This window comes from Glycine soja, chromosome 6 (genome assembly GCF_004193775.1).
Source record: "Glycine soja cultivar W05 chromosome 6, ASM419377v2, whole genome shotgun sequence".
NCBI classification, from domain to species: Eukaryota; Viridiplantae; Streptophyta; class Magnoliopsida; order Fabales; family Fabaceae; genus Glycine; species Glycine soja.
In genome coordinates this window covers 14,646,678-14,668,456 of record NC_041007.1, presented here as the reverse complement: position 1 = coordinate 14,668,456, position 21,779 = coordinate 14,646,678, and the positions used below count along the sequence as shown (strand labels likewise).

General features: G+C 38.2%; 2 protein-coding genes across 2 annotated transcripts in view; both read right to left on the bottom strand.

Annotated features, from left to right (window-relative positions):
• The window catches only part of LOC114416298 (callose synthase 10-like), a 62,718-nt gene extending 41,400 nt beyond the window's left edge, over nucleotides 1-21,318 (bottom strand). Inside the window, exons 1-10 of the mRNA XM_028381163.1 lie at nucleotides 20,801-21,318; nucleotides 16,328-16,425; nucleotides 16,013-16,179; nucleotides 15,139-15,262; nucleotides 14,803-14,913; nucleotides 14,471-14,596; nucleotides 9,426-9,515; nucleotides 2,709-2,806; nucleotides 2,506-2,623; nucleotides 683-811 (exon numbers count right to left, since the gene is read on the bottom strand). Coding sequence (XP_028236964.1) covers nucleotides 683-811; nucleotides 2,506-2,623; nucleotides 2,709-2,806; nucleotides 9,426-9,515; nucleotides 14,471-14,596; nucleotides 14,803-14,913; nucleotides 15,139-15,262; nucleotides 16,013-16,179; nucleotides 16,328-16,425; nucleotides 20,801-21,008 — 1,269 coding nt within the window. The 5' untranslated portion in view covers nucleotides 21,009-21,318. The remainder of the gene's footprint in view (nucleotides 1-682; nucleotides 812-2,505; nucleotides 2,624-2,708; nucleotides 2,807-9,425; nucleotides 9,516-14,470; nucleotides 14,597-14,802; nucleotides 14,914-15,138; nucleotides 15,263-16,012; nucleotides 16,180-16,327; nucleotides 16,426-20,800) is intronic.
• LOC114416299 lies at nucleotides 2,835-9,419 on the bottom strand. The gene is made up of 2 exons (XM_028381164.1): nucleotides 8,029-9,419; nucleotides 2,835-7,939 (listed from the first exon to the last, which is right to left on the bottom strand). Exon 2 carries the CDS (start codon nucleotides 5,351-5,353, stop codon nucleotides 4,073-4,075), a length of 1,281 nt encoding a protein of 426 aa, XP_028236965.1. The 5' UTR covers nucleotides 5,354-7,939; nucleotides 8,029-9,419; the 3' UTR covers nucleotides 2,835-4,072.
• Nucleotides 21,319-21,779: the final 461 nt, after the last annotated feature.

Here is a 21,779-nt window from a genome sequence, read left to right as displayed (position 1 = left end):
TACTTTTTCCTCTTATTGATTACCTCTGTTTCTTCCAAATTTTAAGTTTTTTTTGTTCATTTTTTACTTATTTTCTCTCGTTCTATAAAGTCCTGCTCTTGCAAAATTCCCTCAGTTTTCCGGTTTTTTCTGATTTATCTTCATCTAGTTTGTAATGTTTCATTATCTCTCCATATACCAAACTCTTATTATTTTTCCATATATATTTCAACTACTATGTGACTTTCACTATTTTCCCACAATGTTGTCCACTATGGCCCCATTTGCTTACACTTATTTACAAAATAACTTTTTTAAAATAAAATAAACAGTTTTCAACTTTTTTTTTAATAAGCAAATCCCATCTGCTTAAAAAGCACTTTTATAAAAAACACTTTTAAAAAAAAAGTTTAAACAAACTGTCCCTGTATGATATATTGGATTTTGGCTTTCCATGATCCACTATTGACAACACTGGAAAGAAGAGAAATTCAATGGAACTGATAGGGATTTTGAGAGAGAGGATAATATTTAACTGAAATATCGCATTTCTCAAAAATGAGAGTTAATTGTTACAATGATGAAGGGCTATAGCTATTTATAGCTCCCTTAGATCACTATCAACTTATAACAAAATTGTCAGAAATGGAAGATTTGAAACATAAAATTTCAATATACAAGAAGGGTGAATAAAGCAACTCACTTCAAATAGCGTTTGATAAATAGGATAAATTATTTTCTCAAGGAATTTTGCAGAACCATCGTCGGTTACGCAGCTGACTGCAGGTGCAGCTTCTCCATGATCCAAAATAGCATCCAACTCTTTAGCCATCTAAATAACAGATTATTGGTTAAAAAATTAGCATTAAAAGTGATTTGAAATTACTATCTATAAGATTCACATACATCAATCAAAAATGTACATCATGAAAATGGGCATAAACTAAGTAAAACCGAAGCACCGAGCAACACATCGTATATTCAACAAACAATCAAAAAAGAGAACAGGAACATTTTCAAAACAAAAAATAAATTAAGATATGAAAAACATTGCTTAAAAATGCTTCCTGTGCCTAACCTTTTGAATTCAAAACATACAATTTACTTTTTAAAAGGTACATAACTATGTCAAGATGTATTTGAAAATTAAAATTAAATCAGACAAAACAAGGAGGCTTAAAATTAAAAGCCTTCCTTTTGTGAGGGTACCTATTAGTGTATCAAGTAAGTTTTACTTTGTGATTCAGTTATGATTCAGTTAGGACAGTTGTGGTTTTGTTAAAAGCTGTTGTTTCTGTTAGAGCAGTAACTAACTTTAGTTAGTTAACTGCCTTAGTTAGGTTATGTGTAATCATATTTGTTCTCTCTATAAATAGAGAAACATAATCAGCTTGTAACCAACCTTTCATTCTGAATCAATAATAATATCTTCCAGCTTTCTTCTTCTTCTTCTCTCTCTCAAATTCGATGAGTACCGGTACCCCTTAGCAATCAACGGCTAATATTTTGCCAAGTTTAACACTCGTGTGAAATATAAAATAAAGAAAATTGTTTTCTATTTGTTTCAATTAAATGAAACATGTGACTAAATACCAGCCACCATTGTTTGGGGTATCCGTATGCTTATCAAAAATGAGTACTAGAGGAACCTTGATGTGAGAGTATCAATTTTATGAAGAAAAAAATTAAATAGTGTTGGAAATAGGAAAAGTTTTGGAGACAAAAGCTTCTTTAATATTTATGTTTCCAAGTAGCCTGAGTACATGGTATACCTAGGTTCAATGCATAAATAGTGCAGCGGAGAATAAGGAGATGTATCAGCATTTGGTTAGAAAATTGATCTGTCTCACACAAGGCCAAATATTGCTTGTGTTGATAGTTAGTCAATTTATGCACTGCTGAAAGAGTTGCTGACAGGCCACACATAGAATACTGCAATGCCTTAAAAAGGAACTCCATGAAAACGAATTTTAAAACAGAAGAAATGGGAATGCAATTCTTGATGCTTACATTGGCGCAGACAATGCAGGGTCATTGACTGACAGGAAGTCCACTACTAGATATTGCACCTTTCTTCGAGGAAATTTAGTATTGGAGGAGTAAAAAACAGAATGTTGTAGCTCGGTCTATAACTAGAAAGTAGAAACTGAGTTTTGAGCTATGGCACAAGGTATTTGGAGCTACTTTAGTAGAAAATTATTTTAGAAGACTTGAAGATTAAGGGTATGTTTGGATTTCCGGTGGGAGTGTTTCAAAAATATGCTTATGAGTAAAAGCAGTCTAGGGTCATGAATGGTTACCCCCCAAAAGTAAGTTTGAGAGTAAAATTTGGCCTGGAAACTAAGTTTTGGAGAAGCTTTTCTTTAGCTTATTTTATTTCAATGAACTTCACAGAGAAGCTAATCAAAATATACTATTTATAAATTATTTCAAAAAGTGGTTTGAAAATTATTAGTGGTAACAAACTAACAATGCTAACAGAGGCAAACATGGCCCAAAATTTAAAGAGTACAATTAGAAACTTACATTGTGGAATATATAGCAAATACACTCCGGAAGAAAACGAACATTTGCAGCTTCACCCCAAATAAGAAAATACAGAGAAACCAAAAAAAGCTTCCTATCCCGGTTAATTGCCTCTAAACTGCAGGAAACATGAAATGAAATACGATCAAGTAAAATATTAAAGAGATAAGATATTCAAAGCATGAGTAGGTTGAAGTAATAACCTATTCCATGCAAGACGAATTCGTAAGTATCTGCACCACCTGATATAGTTATCTAGCACCTTCAAGAACACTTCATTGATTGTTTTCTCATCTATTTTCTGTATATCCCACAAAAGAATAGACAGAAGTAAAAAATTAATAATTCGAAAAACAAAAATAAACAACAATTATCAGTGGATCTCTAGTCCATAAGAAATTCAACAAAAAGCATGGAATATGTAAAATAGGAGAAAATATAGAGGGATAATAGACTGAAACCATGTGTAAGAGTACACAGCGGATGCGTGTTTACATAGGATAATTACATTAATGGTACATACATAGAGAATATTCATTCTCTAAATCAAAGATAATGTCCCTATAAATTACAAGAATCCGAATATTCATTCTAATTTTCAACACTCCCCCTCAAGCTAAAGTTTACTAAGCAATCAACTTGTTACAAGAAAATTTATTCCCAACCAATAAATAAAAACATAAAATTGACTTCCACCAAAAAAAATGTTTGAAAGACAACTCGAGGATGTTGGCAAAGTCAGGGAATATTGCTAGAAAGATAACATTGCCAAAGAGCTGGAATAACCATCAGCTAAGAAATTTATGGCAAGCAAAGCAAGCAAGTTCTGACCTTCTTAAGAACCACATTCTAAAGCTCTAAACCAATATTTTGAAGACAACTTAGGGATCTTGGTGAAATCAGGGAATATTGCTAGGAAGAGAGAGCTGGAACACCCATCAGCTTAAGTGAATCCAAAGCAAGTTTTGATCTTCTTAAAACCAACATTTGGAAGCTTCAAACGAAGTGTTGAGACCCAATTATTCAAACTGAAGAGACGAAATCGTCATAAAGTGACAAATAAGTCACTAAGAAACACGCCAGAAAAGGACAGCAACAGAATAGGCGACTAGACAGTTCTTCGCCGGAAAATGAGTGGCAAGATAAAGGCGGTGGCCAAAAAACACGCTAATAAGAGACAACGGTAGGATAGGCGACTGGAAACTTCTTCGCAACAATGCAAAACACATAAAAAATGGACTGCACAGTGCCCAAAATCACAAACCAAACAGTACTTAAAAAAGGGTAAACAAAATCGAGCTCCAATGGTGTGTCCGCAAGGATGCTCTGTTTGAGGCAAACTCTTAGGTTATGCTCAGAAAAGAGACTCCTGCAGTAGAAGCGCAGCCCAAGACGGTGCGCCACACGCCTACAAGTGCAAGAGAAAAGCATTGTTTGGCCAAGTCTAGCGTGCAAAAGAGTGGGTGTGCGCAGGAGCGTCGCAAGCCCAATCGAGATGTTGTAACCACCACCCTGTAGATCAGTGAACAATGATGCTAGTGGTGGGGGTCACCTACTGGAAAGGTTGTCAGAGCTCCGGTGACGGATGGTAGAGAATGGTGGTGGCTGCCAGCAAAAGTTTTGGATGCAGAGCAGATTGGGCCACAGTTTTGGAATCCTTAAATTCCTTTCTTCTAACATAGACTTTGGTACCAGAATTAATTGGGCCTATTGATTGCTGGCCCAACTCCCCCTCTTCATTTTGAAAATGATAAGGACCTACGGGTAAAGGGGTTGAATTTTCCAGGCAATTATATTGACCTCTACTATAGGCTAACCTTTCCTCAAAAGGGCCTATTATTTGCTTTTCTCCCTCCATAATACCCACTTTGGAACCAGACAAGGCCACGACAGCGTCTTCATTCTGCTCCTCGACACCTTTTTGGTTCTGATCAAAATCTGCCACCTCAACAGCGTCTTCTTTCTGCTCCTCCGCTGCACCCATTGTGGTCAAAGTAATTATTTCCTTTTGCATGTCAACGCAGCACCTACTGTGGGACGAGGCATTAAATGTTTTCCCTTCCTGTCGTAGATGACCGTTGTTGTGTTCCTTAGGGCTTTGGTCCTCCACACCATTGTTGTCGCCATACGATTGGGCCATGTCAGGTTTGTCAGCGGCAGACCAATCCATGTGGCAGATGTGGGCAGATTGGGTCCGATTGACTCGACCCGCAAGGAACGACTGGGTACGGCGCCAGTGCCCAGAAAACCCACCGTCGGAGCCTTGTGACCCACCGTCCGACGAAGCTCCCTTGGTATCAACCCCTGGGGTTTGAGCTGCGTATGTCATCGGAGTGTTTGGCTCGGTTGAGAGAGGTGATGGCGGGTACCACGTGAGTGATTGTTTGGGCTTCGTCTTCGTTCTGAGCCCCTGCATGTCTTCAACGATGTGAATAACGGCATCCACTCCATCAATGACAACTGGGACCGCCATGGCAATGCCCGGCCTGAGGTTCGTCCTAATCAAGATTCGCGCCGCGTCCATCCTCCAACGTTCCTCGACCATTTCATCAACCTCCACCAGCTCCCCAAGCTCCGCCACGACCTTCTCCATATAAACTACTTCCCACACAGTTGGCGGTAAACCCCATAACAGCACCCAAGCCAACCTGTGTGTTGGACGAATATGTGGGGACCATTTATGGAGGTCCAGTATAGGTGTGGAGCCCTTCGTCCTTTCCTCATTCACTAAACGAAGCGCCTTATCGTCTTCGAGGTTGGGTAAGATAACCCAATCATCAACCCAATAGCGAGGATTGATGTCGGGGTCTAAAACCCATCTCAGTTCCTCCTTCACTTTTTCAAACATTCCCCTATTCTTCAATCTGCCCCACCCAAGCCTTCTGTAACCACTCTTTGTGTTCGTTGGTTGGATTTAAAATGACAGGGCTCAGGACGAGTCTGTTGTCACCTTGGACAGCCACCTTCTGGTTAGACAAGTTATCCACTGGTGGTATTACCCCCCTAGCCACCTCGACATAGGACCCAAGTCTTCCGCCCGTGTCATATGTTTTCTGACCACCGTTGTCCACCTCCTGTATTCTCCCCTTTCCATTTGTAAGAGTACCATGCAGATGGCCTCTATTCACGGTATCCCTTTCAAACTTTGGTTTATTGACAAACATTTTGATCCCACCAAGAAAAATGCTATTATCCAACTGTCTTTCCAACCTCTGCACATCTTGAACCTCCTTATACCTGACAAAACCGAACCTATGGCCTGCCTTGTTTTTAGCTTTATGAATGAAAACCTCCCACACCTTACCCCACCTTTGGAAAATCTGTCATAAATTCTTTTCATTTACCCCATCAGGGAATCTTGAGAAGTAAAAGGAGGTGACATCCTCCTTATCTCTCCATGTACCTCTCCTATGTTGCCTTTGTCGCTTATTGAGCACAGAGGGTCCTCTGTCTACAGCTGTTTTCTTCTTCCTCCTATGAGATACTTCCACCCACCCTTCATCAGTTCTAGTAGGGCTGTTATCCACCTCATAAGATGCCCTCCTACTCTCTGCAAGACCCCTACTTTCACCATATTCAGTGTTTCTTCTCCTTTCTCTAGCAGTGTACTTCTCCCCATGTTGGCCATCAGAGGCTGGATAATGTACCTGGCCTCCTTTTTCCCGTTCTCTCACTCGAACACGCCCTCTTACACTGTCACGGGCACTCCCTCTTACACTGTCATGAACTCTCCTTCGTAATCTCCCTCTCAAGCTCACTCTTTCTCTCGTTCTACCCTCTCTCGTTCTACCCTCTCTCACCTCTCTCATCTCATCTATCTGCATAATGCTTATTTGTGGATTTTCCTTGTGTCGCCTTTCCTCTCCCATATTTTGGTATGTTTACATGCATCTTCAGGCCCCCAACTATGATATTGTCAAGCTGCCTTTCCAGTCTGGTTTCATCAGACACACCTTTGAATCTTACAAACCCATACCTCCTGCCTCCTTTGTTCCTCTGTCTGGATATGAATATCTCCCTTACGTCCCCCCATTTTTTGAAAATGGTCCACAGCTCCTCCTCTTGCATCCTCAAGGAACCTAGTGAAGTAGAATGAGGTGATGTCTGTACCATCCCTCCAATTTGCATGATGGTATTTGGGTTGCTGTCCATGCCGATTACCTTCGTAGCTTAGTCTAGGATCCGTTCTCTCAATTGGTTCCATTCTCAGTCGTCCTCTCCTTCTGTTCCTCACAATATTCCATTCTCTTTCTCTCCCTCTCTCTCTCTCCCTCTCTCTAACATTCTCTCTCTGTTTAAGTAAGAAGATTTCCATAAACTTGACTTGTAGACATGATTAGTAAACTCCCAAGAGTTTACCAAACATAAAGATATTTAAAAAGCTATTGATAATATTCAAGCATAACGTAGAAACCTATTATAACTAACCTAGTGGTTGGAAAAGAGAGAAGAGAGGGAGGAGAGGGAGGAGAGGTCGTGAGTTTCAATCTTTCAAGTGACATTTCTAACAAACTAACATTTATCGATAAAAAAAAATAAACATGTATATATATCACACATATACATGTCAATTGTAACTGTCACAGCTGGCACCTATAAGGTTCTGAAGCTTCTGCACTATAAATATGATGGTAAGCAGAAGTTGAATTGTACATTTTCGCATTTTGTGTTAAATACAAAGTTTTTCCCCAAACACTAAAATCTAATAATACCAAATAGCAGCGGGGAACATCCATTCTGAAAATGTTACAGCAGGTACTGGGATGGCGGCAATTTTGAATTAAAAAATGAAAGGGTAAAACTTAGAAGAGAGCACAAGACAACGAAATAAGAGACCTTTTTAAGAGAGATTAAAAACAGTACATGACAGGGATAGAACAAAGCTAGGCAGCAGCAGTCACAGTTGGTTGGAAAAAGTGATGGGTTTCCCAAAAAAGTGGCTGCATAAGACTCAAGGATGATCAGAATCCATGGAGAGCAGAGGATCCAGATGTCAAATTGGCTAGAAAATGCTAGGAGATGTTGGCAATGTTGCCGGAGAAGGGTGCATGTTAGTGGTAAAGAAGAACAATAGGTCCACTCCATCCACTCTCATTTATAAGCGGGAAAAAAAAACGGATTTCACAATTATTAAGAAAATTGGAGAAGTTCATTAAATTGTGTATATCCCAATTAAAAAATAAACTTTTTCTAAACTACCATTTATTCAAACTTGACATCAAGCATAAACTCCCTATTAAATGAAGGGTATTTTGAAGATAGCCTCATTAAATAAGACAAAAGTAGTTGAGATTTGCTTACATTTGAAACCAAGATACAATGGATTTTCATGGAAGAGATCACTGCTTATCCTATTCAGAGACACTTGAAAGATAATTTGCTGTGGAAAGCTGATCCTAGTGGGATGTATTCTACCAGGTCAGCTTATGGGCTTCTGTCAAATCAAAATAGACCTGCTTCAGATGGGATGAACTTTCAGCATATTTGGAAATTAAAAATCCCCCCAAAGGCGGCCATTTTCACCTGGAGGCTTATTAAAGATAGGCTCCCCACTAGAGCTAACCTCCATAGAAGAAATGTGGAGTTGCAGGAGTCTGTCTGCCCTCTTTGTCATAGTGAGCAGGAGGAGGTAGGCCATCTTTTTTTTCACTGCAATTACACTATTGGCCTGTGGTGGGAATCTTTGAGGTGGATCCAGGCTATTGGAGCCCTCCCTTCTTCCCCAGTAAGTCATTTCAGTCTATTTTGTGATGGTTTTGTTGTAGGAAGAAACCAGTCTAGATGGTGTGGGTGGTGGATTGCCTTAACTTTTGCCATTTGGAAGCATAGGAACTTACTGATTTTTCAGGGCATTCCTTTTGTATCTTCCAAAGTGATGGATGATGCCTTATTCATAGCTTGGTCCTGGTCTAAAGCTAGAGATAAAGACTTTAATATCCCTTTTAATCATTGGTCTTCCAACCTAATGGAGGCCTTTGCTTAATCTGGGTTGTTTCTATCCTTTGGTTGGGCTTTGTGATGGGTTTCAGTTGTGTTTTTGGGAGGCTGGCAGCATAGCTGCTTTGTATAATCTTATCATCAGTACCCCTGGTACTGTAGTTCTTATTAATAATATTATATATTTTCTGCCTTCCAAAAAAAAAGATACAATGGATTTTTTAGTTTATATTTGAGACCGAAGTAGTACTTCATAACAAGATGCGCACAAGTGACTGAGAAAGTAAAGTTCCAGTTCTGCAAATTTTGTGGTTTGGTTCGTTATTGCAGCAACTACTTCAAACTATGAGCATTTTGTGACACAAATTTGGCACTACTGACAGCTATGCATTAAGCATCAAAACAACAAACCACTTAAATATATGATGGTGATAAAATCAATTTATGTCTCACCTAATTTAACCATCTCTAATGCAAAAAAGGAGCTATAAGAAAACAAGTCTTAGTCGCTCATCAAAAGTTAAATCCAAATACCAATACAGTCAAAGAAATGCATTCTTATAATATGGATAAAGATGCCAAATCATTTAAGACTTACAACTGCAAAGAACAAAATTCTAAACTCAGAAAAACTAGTCACTATATCACTGCCAGAACAAAGAACTAGTTTGCATCTCTTTGTGACTTTACCAATTTCATGCTAAAGTTCTATGTCAACCCTCAGGGAATAACTACAAGTCGGATTACAAAATAATTCTGTATTCTTTCAAGACAGATAAAACTAACGTACCCCAGTGCCAAGAGGCTCCTTGATATGCAAAGGTATGGGGAAGGGAAGGGTCATTGTACACAACCTTACCCTTGCATATGCAAAGAAGCTGTTTCTGGATTCGAACCCATGACCCATGCAAGAGTTGGGGGGGGGGAGGATAATAAAATAAAAAAGCAAAAAGTCTACAAAATGAATTCATAAAATAACTCACTGGATCAGTTTCAGCAGGTATGCCAAGTCGAGACTGCTTATTTGCTATCATCAAAACAACATTTTCACGCTGGTTCCTTACATTATCTTTCTGCGTATACAAAAATTAAGATTATAACCAGTATTTAACATGTGCCAGGAAGCAAAACATCTAATCAAAGAAAACTCATAATAAAAAAAAACTTGTTTAATCATAACTATAAGTGCCCATTTGGTTTCTCAAATTGAGCTTCAAATTGGAGCTGGGAATGGGAATTTCCCCTATTAATTATGTGTAATGGTCGAAAGTCCTTTCAGAATTACAATCAAAATACCATGACATTTCCATTGAACAAAATAACTGTTAGGATATAAGGAGAAGGAAGAGTTAGTTAATATAGTTAGACTACTAATGAGTTAGTTAATATAGTTAGAGGGGTTTATTAGATATAAATAGAGGAAGAAGATAGGAGAGAGAGAATCTTATCATTTGTAGATTGAGCATTAGTTCTTTGTGAAAAGAGAAATCATTTGTGAAGGAGAAACCCTTGAAGGAGAGTTTTCTCTCTTATTTTCTGTTCTTTTCTTACTAGTCAATAAAATCTTTTATTTTCTTTCTCATTTCAATTCTTGGTTCCTAACAAATTGGTCCGACCTGCCGAATCTTCGAGGGAAAGCCAGTGATAAAGATGGAGGAAGCGCAAATTTGGGCTAAGAAGGTGGAGCTGCCAGCGTTCATGGGGACAAACCCAATTGTTTGGATTGCTAGGGCTGAAAAATTCTTTGAGGTACAAAAAATCCCTTCGTTCCATAAGCTGCAATATGCATTCATGAGCATGGAGGGTGCTGCGACACATTGGTTCTACATTTGGGGCCAAAACAACCCAGATTCAAATTGGGAGTCATTTTCCACAACTTTGATCAAAAGATTCGGAGATCACCATGGTAAACCACATCTTTGAAAGATTGAGTATCTTGAAGCAAGAAAAGTCAACTGAGACAGAAACCCACATCAAAAAATGGGAGACTTCCATAGAGTTCTCGAAGGGGAGTACCAACATTTCAGAGCGAAAACACATGTTGCGCAAGATATTGAATGAAGAAGTTGATTCTCATGCCTCTCAACAAGACAAAAATAGCATGGAGGGAAGTGGGTCAGAATTCAGTGAAGCAAAGGCTAGTTCTTGGGCAAAAAAGGTGGAACTACCCAGCTTTGATAGAAGCATAGAAGGGGGAACTGATTTGAAGGGTAGCAATTTTGAGTGTGACAGTGACCCATTGCAGTTCTTGAAATCAGAAAACAGAAGTAAAGAAGGTTCAGTAATCAAGAACCACACCCTTTGTGGTGGAGAAGAAACCAAAAATGATGAAGCAAAGTTAGCAAGAGAAAAAAAAAATTGAAAATGTTATGGAGGAAGAAGTTGATCCATCAACAAAGAGGGAGAAGCACAAGGAAAACGGAGTGACGAATGTGGGCAGCGAAGACGATTTTCTTGATAACCCAATTACAGATTTGATCAAGAAGGTAGTCGAAGCTGGTGATTCAACCAAGCCACACTGTTTTCAAGATTCAAATTTTCATAAAAAGATTGTTATGGTGAAACAAAAATCATTCATGAAAATGGTTGGAACAACAATGGTGCTGGAATCTTGGAATGTCAACTTGTTGGGTGAGCCTTTAGCATTAAATTTTGTTGCATCTATGGTTGACAGCTTAGCCATGGAGCTAAGGCAGAAGGAATGTACTGAGCCAGTCAAGCTGATTAAAGTTATATGGAGTCCACCCTTGTCCCTCCCACCACCAAAGCCACCGGACCTCAGTTTGCATGCAGGGGCAATGGGTTATTCCTAGTTAAGCTACAAGGGGTACAGCTGTCTTCCAGCAATCAGACAAAACTTTAGGAAGTTTCAATGTGCAATTCCATTTTTCAGATTCCAACCTTGAGGACAAGATTGATTTTAAGGAAGGGTGTATTGTTAGGATATAAGGAGAAGGAAGAGTTAGTTAATATAGTTAGACTACCAATGAGTTAGTTAGTTAGAGGGGTTTATTAGATATAAATACAGGAAGAATGATAGGAGAGGGGGGATCTTATCATTTGTAGATTGAGCATTAGCTCTTTGTGAAAAGAGAAATCTTTTGTGAAGGGGAAACCCTTGGAGGAGAGTTTTCTCTCCTATTTTCTGTTTTTTTCTTACTAGTCAATAAAATCTTTTATTTTCTTTCTCATTTCAATTCTTGTTTCCTAACAATAACAAACTTGACTCTTTTCCCATTCTTAAGGTTATGCTCGACAAAACTAACTTGAAGCTGAAAAACTAAATTATTAAATTAGAAGTGTTCAGTAAAATCAGTTGTTGAAGTAGCTGAAAAGTGTAAAATGACAGAAAAAAAATAAAATCACGATTTATTTAAAAAAGATAACAAGGAAAATGAATAAATATATCGAGGATAAAATTAAAAGAAAACGCTGGAAGCTACTAAAATAAACTTACGTACCAAACAGTCAAAAGAATTTTTCAGCTAGTAAAAAAAGCTAGAAACTAGCTGAAATGTCTTGCCAAACATGGCCTAAGTCAAACCCTAAAAATGGTCAACTATACACCTAAGAACAAGAGGTAAAAATGTGTAACGGTTTTGGTAAATCTGTGAACTAACCAACCCAACAAAAAGCTTAAAAATCAGGCCACCTCAAGCAAAAAATAATAAGGCCAGATTAGTTTGGGTTTGAGTCTCAGGTCAACAAATTCAAACATTTCCGACCTAACCCAAACCCTTATTTTTCTATTTTTAGTTTTTTTTAAATGCATTTTTAAAAAAGCTTAAATTTGTGTGACCCAATAGCCTGACCCAAACCAAGCTGGAAATTGGATAGGTACAGGTTGAACATAATTTTCCCAAAAACCTAAATCCATCTAACTGGCGTGAACCAATTTTTCCTCAAACCCAAACCCAACCCAGTGGCCAATTCCAATTAAGTATTAGGTAACATTTGTTTCAACATATACTATTACATTCTTGGAAATGACATTTCAAGGAATATTATAACTAGGAAAGTTGTAGGTAAAATTCTAATTGTATGGCCCAACTATTTGCATAACCCAAACATAAAATCCATATTACTGAACAAATCCAATTATGACAATTGGAATTGAAATTAAAATTCTAAACTATTATTTTGTCTTCCAAACATAATCTAGAACACTTCCAAAAAAATGTACTGTGTAGTATGAAACTGAATGACTGCTAGAGCAGGAAAACCAGAAGTATAGATGGAAAAGACTTTGTATTATTCAATCTAGATATGTGGGAATTCAAAACACAATACAAAGAAATAACAAAGAAAGAGGAGATAAAATGACTAGGTACATGGTTTAGCTTTTTCTAGAGAAAAATAATCATTTGTTTTTAAAAATTTTATGAGAAAATTGACAAAAATAAGGAATTACTTCTCCAAAATAAACTAAACCAAACACTCATTAAATGGAACATCAAGTGCCCACTGGCCAGCCTAAGGGGTGGCAAACCCCAAAACTCAAAAATCACTCTTCAGACATTTTCAATAATCATTTGAATGTTAGTGAGGGCAGTATTTGGCATTATTGGAACAGGGGCACGTGATAGGTTTAGTGTCACAAAATCCCCCTCCTTTGTTATTCAGCAGTATGTTGGTATTTTGCTACTTGTTAATGTTAATATTGGGAATGTGAACCACCTTTTTATATCAGTAAGGTTTGACTTCACCCATTCACCTGCCGAAAGATGCACAGTGGGTAGGGAGCAGCATGCCGGGAGGAAAAGTGACATAGCTGACCAGAATTTTTGCTATAATAGTGAAAAGGAGGCAGTTACAGGGAGTGGGGACGTGGTAGGAGAAATAAGAAGCAAGGAGGAAGAGGCACGTAACCCATTTATGGAACAGGAAAACATTTCAAATGTAATCGGCTTTTCTTTTCCCACCCCCGATATCACCCCAACACCTCACGTTTTCAGCCCAAACAGAAATAAGGGAGATACAGCGTCCCCCTGGAAGGGCATCGGGAACTTAATCCCTGCAGAGAGGACTGAGAGAGTGTGCGAAAAAGGAAACTATGAAGGGGAACTTCATGGTGATATCACGGGTAGGCAGGTAATCAAAGTAAAGGAGTCACGTGAATCTGAGGGGGCATCTGAAAGTGGATTGGGCTGTGCTACCCACACCCCCCATGCCACAACAGAACGACAGTTTTCTAGACCACAAACAAGCAAGTTGCAAGTTTACTCGCGGAAAAGGTGTTTCAAAAAGAAATTGGAGTTGGGCTGTACAGCTGGACCAAGCTCAGACACAGACATGGCCACCGATCTAATTATATCAAGTCCACGTCAGCAACAACGTGAGAACAAAGAGAAATGTGGGTCTGTACAAGAAGAAATCACTTCCAACATAGATGACATATCAGCACAAATAGAGAATGAGGAGGCAGAATTTGCGAACATTCAGAAGCAGGAGGCAGCAGCCTTATGGGATGTGGCAAAAACATTGGGGGTCGCAGCCTTATGGGATGTGGCAAAAACATTGGGGGTCACTTGTGGGTCACTGCAAAGGAATTATGTGGACAAAATAATGGAAATGGAGGAAAGAGATAGAAAAGAGGCAGAGAGATTGAGAAATAGGAGGAGTTCACCATGAACATTATTACTTATAATGTCAGAGGGCTAGGGAGGGGGTCAAATGGCCAGCAATTAGAAGAACGGTCATCTAAGAGCAGGTTTTTTGTATTTAGGATGGGATCGTAGGTGCTGGTCATTTGTAATATGTTATTGTGAGTCTAGCTCGGTTCCCTGTAACAACCAAAGGAACCAGCTGACTACATAATCCTTATTATATATCTTTAGTACCACTGGTACTCTTCTTATATATAAAAATATCTATTTTTGCTGAGCAAAAAAAAGTATTCACTAATAAAAGTTTAAAAAGGTGACAAATCCAGTAGGAACCTTCAAACATATATGTTAGTTACCACACAATTAGCCATATACACAGCAATGACATAAAAAACTAAAATTTTCCAACAATCATTACAAACCTGGAAACCGAACACAAATTCCAAAAGATCAAACATGTCTGCATCCCTTTGTCCAGATATTCTAAGTCCAGCAGGAAGTCTAGGGAACTGGTCAGTATATCTAATTGCAGATATTGCTGCTTTAACCTGATATTAAGAACCAAACCTCAGTTACAAAAACTACTACGAAGAGTACATGAATTCCAGGATAATGTTACCGAAATCATGCAGACAACAATAAATAAATGACAGTAACTCATAGTTATTGCCAATAAAGGAAACAGATCAAGTCCAAGCCAATTGAAATGGTAGAGAGAGACAATACCACAGGTCTTCTAAAGGGTTCAACTTACTTCAGGGAAAATTCTGATAGGATTGGTTAATGATGGTGCTTCCAGAGGAATAATATTGTATGGTGTCAACTCTCCAGATAATGTCACACTTGACTTCTTTATTTTTCTCAACTAAGAAAACAAGACAGACAAATATGATGAGTTATTTGCAAATAGCAATCAGTTAGTTGTCAACTAGTAATCCAAAAAGAACGAAAACTAGTGGCTTATAAATTTGAAAAACTACCAAATTAATGATCAATAATAAAATGAACATTTTAAAAAATTGAAGAATCCAATGCATAATCAGTGAAGTTAATTTGCTTTAGGATAAACATCTTAACATAAAAAGAGTACCTCCTCCATTATGAGCCCTCCAACTCCACTGGGATCAGCATCCTTGCTAAGTGACTCCAGGACCTCCACTAAAGCACGTAGAGTGGCAATTATCTTTCTCATTTCTGACGATCTAAGTTTCAACCTAGAGCATTAAAACAATTCACAGAAATATTATGCTAGGGCAAAAAACAATCTTGATAAAATAAAATTAGGTTTTTAATCAACAAAAATGCAAAAAAGTAACGAGAAGATCTTTCTGCATATTTTAAGAATTTATTTAGTTATGATAGAGTGGTCATCCAACAATATCACTACCTTAAAAATTATGGATAAGTATAATTATTCGCATATATGACTTATGGAAAGTAAATAAGCAGTCTATCTGCCTGTTTCAGTGGTTCCACATCACTATTAGCTGATTATTTTGCATATTAACATATTATATTATTTTTCACCACCTTCAACACAATGACATCTTAGCCACAGAAAACTTCTATTGCATTTTAATTACCTATCCAAGAAAAGAAAAAATAAGCAAGGGTCAATGTTGACCTCTAACCAGCTTTAGCAACCAATGAAGCAAAAAAGTATTTCAATAAAACTCGTTAACAAGCACCAACAAGCATAGGCTTTCATAGTTAGTTTTCCTGTAAAATAATTTTGAACCAAAATGAATAGACCAAGGCTTGAATTCTCATTGACATATAAAGGCAACTCCTATAAAACAAGTTGATGATTTTATCCATTGGCCAAAACAATTTAAGGCAATAATTTCAAATAAGAATCAAGCTTTATAGTCACACAAAAACAAAGAAATATCCTTCATCACTCTTACTGAAGAAATAAACTACATATTTGTAGGTTTAATTTAAAAAAACAGAGTTGGACATACTCTCCCAATGTGGTGGAGCTAAAAGTTCCAGATTCTTGCAGTCTCTGTTCTTCTCGTTGGATGTCATCCACTCTATGGCGTTGCTTGTAGTGTTGATAAAACTTCCACAGGTGTTCAATGTCATGGTTGCGATCAATCCGTACCCTATCCTTCTTAACAAGTTTTTGCTGTAGAAGACGGCAAAATGAAATACATAAACAAGTGAGATGATAATCCCTTTAAAGTCACTTGAAAAAAGAAAGGGAAAAAAATCAAATGAACAAAAAAGTTTCCTGTCCAATGTATCACTCAAAATTCACCAATCACAACCAATACCTTGATAACAGACATTAAACCAGTCTTGAACTGCAGAACTCCCCTACCATCACTGTTGGGATCAAGATTTTGAGCCATACTATATGCCTGCTCACACACTGAAGATCAGAAGTAAAAGGTCATACTGATGCATATCACAAAAAGAACACTATCAATTGATTCAAGCTCGACAGATATTACACTAATATTTACCGTGCAACGAATTGAATATCTTGAGATTTCACAAGACAAAGGGATGACCATTGACATAAGCTTAAATGGCAATATGGTATGCATAAATTTTTACCCAATACATGAGAAAATATTAAGAAAGTTATGTTGAAACTTGAAAGCATAAACATATGAGCTAAAAGAATGTAATAGAATAACTAGCCATATATTAGTTAGTGAGTGAGTGAGTGAGTGAAACCCTAAACTGTACAGTACTACACAGAGGATTATATTGTGGATCAGTTAACCAAATTTATATTAATTAGTGCAAGTGAGTGAAAATATATTTTCTCTCTAGACTGAAAGAAAGCAAGCAAATTGTACACCTCGATACCTATCATACTTTCTCAGGCTGCTAATGCTGTGTAAATTTGTCTCTTTCTCTCCATGGCTATTATTTAATGCTGGCATCGCCATTGCCTTGGCATAAATATAAAAGTCTTCTTACAGGGTGATTAACATCAGGTAACTACTCTTATAATTACGACTGTACCTAACAAGTAACTGGCATAAATATATCATAGTGTGGTCTGATTTAGACACAGAATTCAGCATGCTCTCTGATTTCAAGTGCAAAAAAGTCTAGGTATTTACTCTTGCTAAACACAGACAATAGTGAGAGACAAGACAAGGAACACAAACAAAGTGCTAAAACAAGAAAAGATGAACCCATAATAAGCAGGCACATGGCACACCACCTAAAAAAGGAAGAGGAAAAACGAAGGCAACTCTAAAGAGCATGTGTAACAAATATTGCAAAATCTTGCAGTGCCAATGTATTCATAAATAAGACTAACAAACCCTAACCCTTGTAATAACTCTAATGAGCTTAGCCTGATCAATGATTGCCAAGCTAGGCTCCCAATTGACGATGAATATCCAATAACCAAGTAAAAAAGCTCAAACTTAACAAACCTAACATCCAGTCACCTCAGTTTGTTTACTACAACTTTACCACTTCTAGCACTGTGAATCCTACTAAGCACGTATCAGGCAATCAGATTATTTCCTCCTTCAATCATTTCAGTTCATAACATCCCTCTTCCATTTTCACATCCACTAAAGTCACCTCACACATTGTATCATGCAACAGAAATCCAGGTGTAAATGGCTTAAACAGGGAGATAGTAGTTCTGCTTACTTCCATAAAATCATCAATTCAAGTAGAAGGAGGAATACTCTAAGGGGGATGCAAATTAATGGGGGCTGGGTAGATAAGCCCACAGTTATTAAGGAAGCAGTTCTTCAGCATTTTAAAGGCAGATTTGCAGAACCATGTTTGCCTAGTCCTAACTTAGATGGAGTATCTTTCAAGGCCTTGTCTCTAATCCAAAGTGAGATGCTGGTGGAACCTTTTAAGGAGGAGGAGATATCTAATGCAGTGTGGGCCTGTGGTAGTGATAAAAGCCCAGGGCCTGATGGGCTAAATTTCTGCTTTATTAAACATTTCTGGAAGGTTCTGAAACCTGAGTTCCTCAGGTTCTTCTCAGAATTTCATGTCAATGCAGTTATCCCCAAGGGCCTAAATTCATCATTCATTGCTCTCATCCCCAAGATCAAAGACCCACAACTCATCACTGACTTCAGACCAATATCCTTAATAGGATGTGTCTACAAAGTTATTGCCAAAGTCCTAGCTAATAGGCTCAGTAAGGTTATGAATCATCCAATAGATGAAAGGCAATCAGCCTTTGTTAAGGGCAGACAGTTACTTCATGCAGTTTTAATTGCTAATGAGGTTGTGGAGGAGGCTAGGAGAGGTAAGAGACCTTGCTTGCTGTTTAAAGCTGACTTTGAAAAATCATATGACTCCGTGTCTTGGCACTTCCTTTTTTATATGATGAGAAGAATGGGTTTCCAAGAAAAGTGGATAGGCTGGATTAAAGAGTGTTTATCATCAGCTTCCATATCCATTCTAGTGAATGGCAGTCCTACTGATGAATTCAAACCCCAAAGAGGTTTGAGACAAGGGGATCCCTTGGCACCTTTTTTGTTTAATCTAGTAGCTGAAGGGTTAACAGGTATGATGAGGGAAGCTGTTTCCAAAAACCTCTATCACAGTTTTTTGGTGGGGAAGAAAAAGATCCCAATCAATATGCTCCAATTTGCTGACGATACTATATTCTTTGGGGAACCCTCTATGGACAATGTCACACTTATTAAGGCAATGCTCAGAAGTTATGAGATGGTATCTGGCCTTAGAATTAACTTTGCTAAGAGTCATTTTGGTGCCATTGGCCAAACTCAGCAGTGATGCAGATCTGCAGCTGAACAACTGAACTGTGGTTCTCTGCAGCTTCCTTTCACCTATTTAGGGATGCCCATAGGTGCTAACCCGAGAAGGAAAATTATGTGGGAGCCCATATTTAGAAAATTTGAGGCCAAGCTGAATAAATGGAACCAGAGGAAAGTTTCAATGGCAAGCAGAATTACTTTAATAAATTTTGTCTTGACAGCCTTGCCTCTGTTTTATTTGTCATTTTTCAGGGCCCCTTCAGCAGTGATAAAGAGGCTAACTTCAATCCAAAGAAACTTTTTGTGGGGAGGAGGTGCAGAGGGGAAAAAAATTGCTTGGGTGGCTTGGGATCAAGTCTATGCTCCTAGAAATAAAGGAGGCTTGGGAATCAAAGCTATCAAGGATTTTAACAGAGCCCTTCTCATCAAATGGAAGTGGCTGATGTTCCAGCAATCAGACCAACTATGGTGTAGAATTCTCATCTCAAAGTACAAAGGATGGAGAGGGTTGGAAGAGGCCTCTCACAAGCAGACCCATTCCTTTTGGTGGTCTGATTTGAAGTCTATAATGCTCCACATCAGCATGGCTGGGGTCCTAAATCAGTTCCAATGGAAATTGGGCAGTGGTGATCAAATATTATTTTGGAAAGATTCTTGGATGGGTGATGGAAGAACTCTTAGAGAAAAATATCCAGATTTGTATCAAATATCCTCTCACAAATCTCAGCTAGTGGGAAACATGGGGTTCTTTGGAGAAGAAGGTTGGCAGTGGGAATTCTCTTGGAGGAGAAACCTTTTTGACAATGAGTTGGGAAGTGCCTCAGATTTTATTGATCAGGTCACAGCTTTAAGCCCTAATGCAGCTCTGAAGGACCATTGGGTGTGGGGTGCTGATCCAAAAGGAACCTTTACTACATCCACTGCTTACCTTTGTATTAAAGGTGATCAGTCAACAACATACCTAAATCATGCTTTCAATCAGTTGTGGGAAATAAAAGCACCTCCGAGAGCTCTATCCTTTGCTTGGAGACTACTTTGGGATAGGTTACCGACTAAGGAAAACTTATCTAGAAGGCAAGTTGCTCTTGATAGTGATCTCTGCACCTTCTGCCAAAGCCAAGTGGAATCTGCCTCTCATCTCTTCTTCACATGCAAAAAAATTATGCCACTGTGGTGGGAATTTAACTCTTGGGTCAAGGAAGTAAGAGTCTTGCATTGTAGGCCTGTGGACAACTTCACTCAGCACTTCTCTTTGGCTGCTTCGAGGGCTACTAATAGAAAGTGGAAGACTTGGTGGATAGCAGCAACAGTTTCTATTTGGAACTATAGGAATGATATGATTTTCAAAAATCAACAGTTTGTTATCTCTAAGTTGGTGGATAATGCAATCTTTCTCACCTGGTCTTGGTTGAGGGGGTGGGAAAAGGACTTTGCTGTTCCGTTTCAACAATGGTCCTCATCTATGTCTTTTGCCTTCACCTAGTGTGGGAAGGTTGGCTGGGTTTTGTAATGTTTCTTGTTGGGGAGGTTTTTGCAGGCTTTGTTTTCTAGCCTCAGCATATGGCTTTCTATATGTATCTTTGTAGTACCTCTGGTACTATCCTTATATAATATATGATTACTTTTGGCCGTTCAAAAAAAAAAAAACACTGTATCACAGCCAGTTTCACTTCCGCACTAAACATGACTATCACACCACCTCCAATTTCCCACCCTCGTCTCAACATAAGTTATATAACTCCATCTTCAACATATATTTCATTTCAGCCAACACTAAATTCAAATTCCTATAAGAAACAAGTTTCCCCAATCCTCAATAATACCAGTTCCACAAATCACCAAATTAAAAAAAAAAAAAAAAAAAAACTAAACAAGCTTATCTTTCAGAACATACTCAAACTAACTCGCAAGGCTACTACAATGCACACGCAGATCTCATATTCATACACAACAAACAACGTAAACCGCACGCAGCATCGAAAATCGAAACTCGCAACCACTTCGGTTGAGCAAGAATCCAACACTTACAGATCCTGGCGACGTTGGGATCCTCAGATTGAATATCGTCGGCGGCCTGCAAGATCAAGTCAATGTTGGTGGTTTGCGCGAGCGACGGCGGAACCGCGCCGGCGATTCCGCTGGGGACTCTGGCGTGGCCTTGGCCCGCATTCCTATGTTGCTCCCTCTTCAGCGTCGCGCGAACCAGCTTCTCCCAGTTCTCGCGAGCCCTAACCATGGTGGCGGAAGCGGTGGTGGTTTCGCTCGCGCCGCGTGCTCTCTTCTTCTTCTTCGAACTCGATCACTCTGTGTTTGCGCGTTTCCGATAACGAGGGTTTTGAAGATTGGAAGGAATTCCCAAGGTTTTCCTCTAACACGAGTACTTAACGAGTAAGACTTTTTTCCGTTTCGCTTGAGAATAGACGCGGATCAAGAGTAAGTAATCGCAACGTAGCAAGTGCGTAGTTGGCTTTTCCGTTCCTTTTTTTTTCTCTTTTTACTTTTTCTTTCTTTCCCTCTTTCTTGCTTGTCGTTTTCTTGTTTTGAAATTTTGAGGATTGGATTGGACCGGTATATACTGGAACGCGGTTTTATATATATATATTCCTCTTTTGATTTGGGGTCTCTTTTGTCCAAAAACAAATGTTTCTTTTCTTAGACCACCACGGATTTCTGAAATATCTTGATCCGGCATTCAAAATTCAATTATTTAATAACATGTTTGAAATGATATTTTAAGAGGATTAATAATTTGCCTTAAAAAAATACTGAATTGAAAAAAATATACTTTTTAAATAAATTGAGTCGAATAAATTATCAAACAGGCTAAAATTATTTCTCCAATTTTTAATGAAACGATGTTTATATGTGCTGAAACTAAAATATATATATATGAAAAGTTATTAAAACAATGATTCGATATCTTGATCTCTTAATTGAGATTTAGGGTTTGATTTTTAGCTTGGGTAGAGAATAGCAATTAAATGTATCATTTTATCTCAAAATGAGT

Coding starts and splice junctions, on each gene's coding strand:
- LOC114416299 (XM_028381164.1), bottom strand. CDS start 5,353: ATGTTTGAAAAAGTGAAGGAGGAACTGAGATGGGTTTTAGACCCCGAC.